At 50.5% G+C, this 6,000-nt stretch overlaps 1 protein-coding gene across 2 annotated transcripts in view; it reads right to left on the reverse strand.

Moving 5' to 3' along the window:
• ARHGAP44 (Rho GTPase activating protein 44) overlaps positions 1-6,000 on the reverse strand; it is a 143,056-nt gene that overhangs the window by 22,318 nt on the left and 114,738 nt on the right. For both annotated transcript variants that reach the window (XM_029211388.1, XM_029211389.1), the window contains exons 11-13: positions 4,282-4,393; positions 3,789-3,870; positions 73-153 (exon numbers count right to left, since the gene is read on the reverse strand). In XM_029211388.1, the coding sequence (XP_029067221.1) occupies positions 73-153; positions 3,789-3,870; positions 4,282-4,393 (275 nt within the window). The remainder of the gene's footprint in view (positions 1-72; positions 154-3,788; positions 3,871-4,281; positions 4,394-6,000) is intronic.

Here is a 6,000-nt window from a genome sequence, read left to right on the forward strand (position 1 = left end):
ATGCCTTTTGGCCCGGAAACACGTGTCTGAGGCTTAAATAACCTTGACCCAGTGTCTCCAGGGTCCACTCACCGGATGTTGTTGTAATTGGCCTTGGGCAATTTCTCACAAGCATTCCACAGAGCCTGGAGCCTCATGTCCTGCTCCTGGATGCTGGGAAATTAACAGGAAAAGCCATTGGTTGAGCACGAATCGATGAAGTCCCACCAGGATTCATATTCACCAGCCATCGAAATATTTGAGAAAAAGTAACGAGCCGTTGTTAGTGATCGTATCCGTAAACTATTATCATTCATATCTTTGTTTCTTATTATTTCCCCCTCTAAGGTCTCTTTCTGTCTTGCCTGGGCTATTTGAACAAAACTTCCCCTACACAGGTCACACGGCCCAGGTGAATGGGTGCCGGGGCAGCAGGTGAGGGAGGAGGGCAGAGGCCAGACACCCGGCCTCTGGAGTGGGCGGGGCCGTGGTGTCATCAGGAGGGCGATTCTGTCACAGCAACAGGACACCAGAAACAGGTCAACCCCACTTTCACACCACGGTGGCAGCTGACTGGCCTGTTCCACGGGTATTAGTTAATGCACATTAAGTGTCTTGTCATCTGGCACATAATAGATGCTCAATAAACACCTTCTGAACAAGTAAATTACATGAACTCATACAGACATAAGGACATCTGACCCTTGAAGACATAACTCAGAGATGGATAATTTCCATGACCAAAGGATTCTCTACTCTACAAAAAGATTTGCTCTAAAGGTTTCTTTATTGATAAACCCTGTAAGGATTAAAAGAAACTACTTACAGGACTATATTTTTAAATTTACTTTTCATGAAAACCTACATCAAGGCTGACACTGTTAGGAAGGCCTTATGTTCAAAGAACGTTTTCTCGAGAAAAACTAAAAAGCAAATGCCAACAGGGAGGCTCAGCTCTGACCCCTTGACCCGGGGCCCAAGGCAGGGCAGTGGCCATCACTGGGTCCCCAGAAGTCCTCCCTCCCATCCTGACCCAGGCAAGAAAATCTCCCTTTTCCACTCCTCAGCCCTTGAAAGGGCAGATTCTGCCAAGACCTTCCCTTCAATAAAAATCAGCACCCACGTACTGAGGGCTGGGAATCAGGATGCAATCAGAGGAGACAGTTGCCTCCCCCGCCCTGCCCCACCAGCCCAGCTCACAACCTAACCAGCTACACAAACACAGCCTCGAACCCGCAGATCAGTTCTCCGCAGAGAAAGAACACAGGGGATGGGACGGATCCTGACTGCCAGCTGCTTGACGTCTGGGTGCCAGGAAGACGGGCCCAAAGAGTCCGAAGGAGCCCACCAGGCAAAGGTTTCGGGGGAACAGTCGCGTGGGAGGGGATGGCCGGCACGAAGAGGGAGAAAGCCTGGGAGTGACGGGAGCCTCGGGCCTTCCTGCCGCCTCTGGTAGGCCTGGCTCAGCCTCTGGGCTGCTCCGTGCTTCCTGCATGGAAACGCTCAGCACACATGACCAGCCAAGTCCCAGGCCACCTCGCCTGGCAGATCCCTCACTACTGCTCCTGCTGTCTCCCGCCAGTCCCCGCCCCGACTCCTGGATGGCCCAGCCAGAGGCAGAGCTTCCCTGAAGGCCAATCCCCCGTTAGGGTGAGTGTGGCTCTCTGGTGAGATTCAGCTTCACCAAAGGTCAATGGTTATCAACCCAGTAGCCTTGGGAGCTTTGAAACAAAGAGAATTAAACCAGAATCTCTGAAAAGGAGGTCCAGGCATTGAACCTAGGTATCCTTTAAAGCTTCGCAGGAGACTGACGCACACAGAGGGTTGACGGTGGCTGTCCTGGGCAAAATTACCTTCGTTAGAGACTGTGGCCTCGGGGTGGCCGCCACCACCATGCCCAGAATCTTCACACACAACATGCGTCTCCTCCGGGGGCAGAAAGAAGCCTTTGCTTTCCCTTGGTTCAAAGACCTGAGCTCTTCGAGGCATCCGCTCACCCCTATTTCCTAATGGAGCCCAGCTTTGTAAATCATCGGGAACGGTCTCTCTCTGATCCCGAAGCACCCGGCTGCCCTCTCCTCCTCCAGCTTGGTGTCATCAAGACCACCCACACATTCAGCAAATAAAAGGGGCAGTGTCCATCAAAAGATACGTCCTCACTCATCCTCATGCCCAGGACCCCCGTGTCATTCTAGAGAGGCGTGGAGTGCCATTAAGCACGTGGGCTCCGGAGCCGGACTCCTTGGACTCAAATCCTCGTCCTGTCACTATCAGACGGCAAGTAACCTGCCACGAACACCTGCTCTGTGACTCGACTGCCTTATCTATAAAATAGGGAAGAGAGCACAACCCCCTTCATAGGGTTGTTGTGAAAATCAGATGAGTTAAAAACATATAATGAGCTTAGAACGATGACAAGCCTCTAATAAACACTCAACAAATGGCATCACCTGTGATTATTAGTATCATCGTGGACTCTAAAACTCACTTTCCACCATGAGATGTAGGAATACCAGGCAGTCAGCCAGCCTTTTAAAATGCATCATCTCTATTCTACCTTGGATAAAAAACCAGAGGTGTGCACGGTAACCGGAGCGAGCTTTTTCTAACTCTGCACACGCCAGCCTGGCTTCACTTCCAGGTCAGCTGGGTTCTCTTGCAGCCCCAGTTCTTACGGAAGCACATATGCACTCCAGCATCCTGTTGGAACAGCTCAGCTGGCTGCTTTTCACTACTAAACCCCATGATTAGAGACCCCCAGAAGTCATCCTTTCATGGGCACCGAGCTCAGTCCTCCCATGAAATGCTCCTCTCCCTCCTGTATCTTTTTCTCCTGGACCATCTCCACCCTCATCTCTCCCAGCCTCTCTCTGGTGCCCATTCTCCTGTGTCCTCCCTAGCCGTGTCCACTTACTCAGTAAAAACTGATTCCTCCAAACAGTAGCATGTACTAAAGTCAGCTCTTACTTAGGGCCGAAGAAAATACATAATACAATCCTAATCACGAATCAAGTGAGGAAGGAAGCAAGGAATCCCATGCTTCGGAGCTACACAGGTGACATGGCTGGGGCGCCACCTGCTGAGCACCAGCCCCCACCCCGATCTCCATACCCCCATCTTCCCGATGCACGACCAGGGTCTGGGACTCGTTCCTGCCACCTCCCTGCTGAGGCCCCCCACTCCAGGCTCACCTTCAGGAAAGTGCGGATGGTGTCCACTGCCCGGACATTGTATTTTGATGTTAGTTATTCGTTAGTTGTTGTTAATATTTTTTACCTATTACAGATGAGGGTAAAGACCCCTGTCACCACTCCCTTGTCCTGCTCTATTCTCTGGAAGGAGTCATCCCCACCCGCCAGTGTGAGCCTTTCCAGAACCTTCTTTTATGTAGTTACACATTTATAGAGGCACTCCTAAAACTGTATCGTTTTGAGTGTGTTTTTTGTATTTCTTCTTTTTAAAACAACAGACTATCCTGTGGGTCCCTGTTAACTTTAGTTCACTCAAAATTAAATCTTCGTACCTCTACACGTGAGCAGGAATAGCTCTACCCGTTTTTCGAAGTGCTGCCGCGCATGTGAGAGTGTAGCTATACTGTATTTTGTTCGGTCATTCCCTTCTGCTATTCAAGGTGACCGCACGACCAACACCCTGGTACACACCTCTCCAGGCACACGTACAAGCCTTTCCCCGTGACACATACCAAGAGAGGGATTCGCTGGATCCCAGGTGGCATGCTTTCACAATTTCAATAAAGACTCCCAAATAAACCACAACCCAGAAGACACCCTGAAACGTGCTGTACTCACTTGGAAGCCTGAATCCACTCATCATAGAGCTCAAAAGTCATCAGAGGTTCTGGCAGCTCCCGGAGGTAAGATTTCAAAGCTCCTGGACATGAACACCATACGGTCCGTGAGCCACTGGGACACGGCAGAGACACATGCTACCGGCCAGCGCCATCACGGGGGCCACGTCTCGGGACGGTTCCCCGACCCATGTGACAGGGTCACACAGTGGCTGCCGCGTGACCGGATCCGAGGCTCTGGTGGGGCCGTGGGCCCTGGGCTGGTGATCACACTGGCCTCCCCCCTCATGTTTCCCACCCTCGCCCCTTCCCCTGGCACGTGGGGGATGGGAAGGCCTCCCTTCAAGGGCCACAGCCACCAGGGCTCAAGCGGGGTCCTGAGTGGACATGCCTGGAGCATGCTGGGAAGCCCGTGGCTCGAGTGGCCCCGACACGTGGCCGCACACCCTCCACGCCCACCCCTTCCCCGGAGCCCCCCCAGTTGCGAGGCCCACCTGCAATGGCGTGGGGATCTGCCGAGCACTCCTGCACGTCCACCACGCAGCAGTCCAGGGCAGCCTTCAGCTTCTTCAGCTTGGAGGCAGATGGGGCTACTCGGAAGAGGCCCTGCCGACAGGACAGGGGGTCACAGGACAGCCTGAACCTCCAAGGCACAAAAGCAAAACGGACAGGCAGGGGTTTCCCTGGTGGCCCAGCGGTTAGGAATCTGCCTGCCAATGCAGGGGACACGGGTTCGAGCCCTGGTCCGGGAGGATCCCACATGCCGCAGAGCAGCTAAGCCCGTGCGCCACAACTACTGAGCCTGCACTCTACAGCCCGCGATCCACAACTACTGAGCCCATGAGCCACAACTACTGAAGCCCACGCGCCTAGAGCCCGTGCCCCGCAACAGAGAGAAGCCATCACAATGAGAAGCCCACACACCACAACAAAGAGTAGCCCCCGCTCAACGCAAGTAGAGAAAGCCCACGCACAGCAACAAAGACCCAACACAGCCAACTAATAAAAAAATAAATAAATAAATTTAATTAATTAATTAAAAACCTGACAGGCAGTCTACCCACCCCGTTCCTCCATGATCAACTAGGTGCATCCTTCTCGTCACCGTTTATCAATATTGGAGTGGCAGGACCCAAGCCTCGCCCACAGCTGTGTCCCCAGCGCCTAGTACAGGGTGACCCAGCGTTCTGGTTCGGTACGCATTTGTTGGATAAATGAACCCTGGGCACTTTGACTTCCTGTTCTTGTGTATTTAAGATACATTTTGGAAAAACAAAAACACTAATTTGAAAAGATACATGCACCCCCATGTCCACAGCAGCATTCTTTACAATTGCCAAGATAGGGAAGCAAACTAAGTGTCCATCAACAGATGAACGGATAAAGAAGATGCGGTGTATATATACAACGGAATATTACTCAGCTGTAAAAAGGAATGAAACTGTGTCATTTGCAGCAACATAGATGGACTTGGAGGGTATTATGCTAAGTGAAATAAGTCAGACAGAGAAAGACAAATACTGTATGATCTCACTTATATGTGGGATCTAAAAAATACAACAAACTAGTGAAGATAACAAAAAAGAAGCAGACTCAACACATACAGAGAACAAACTAGTAGTTACTAATGGGGAGGGCCAATATAGGCGTAGAGGATTGAGAGGTACAAGCTATTAGGTATAAAATAAGCTACAAGGATATACTGTACAACACAGGGCATACCGCCCATATTTTATAAAGACTATAAATAGAGTATAACCTTTAAAAATTGTGAATCACTATATTGTATACATGTAATTTATATAATACTGTACAGCAACTATACTTCAATTTAAAAAAAAGAATATATTTTGGAGAAAACTTTGACTGAGACCTGGTCAGAGCTGGAGGTCTAGGAGGTGGATGCATGCACAAAGGTCCACAGTGTGTGTGTGCACCTGTGTCTCTGTGTGTGTCCGTGTCTTTGTGTCTGTGTCTTTGTGTGTGTGTCTGTGTCTTTGTGTGTGTGTGTCTGTGTCTTTGTGTGTGTCTGTGTGTGTCTTTGTGTGTGTCTGTGTCTTTGTGTGTGTGTATGTGTCTTTGTGAGTCTGTGTCTGTGTGTCTGTGTCTTTGTGTGTATGTGTGTCTGCGTCTTTGTGTGTGTCTGTTTCTTTGTGGCTGTGTCTCTGTGTGTGCCTGTGTCTTTGTGTGTCCGTGTCTTTGTGTCTGTGTGT

Source organism: Monodon monoceros, unplaced genomic scaffold (genome assembly GCF_005190385.1).
Source record: "Monodon monoceros isolate NGI ecotype Baffin Bay Population unplaced genomic scaffold, NGI_Narwhal_1 Super_Scaffold_9, whole genome shotgun sequence".
Lineage (NCBI taxonomy): Eukaryota > Metazoa > Chordata > Mammalia > Artiodactyla > Monodontidae > Monodon > Monodon monoceros.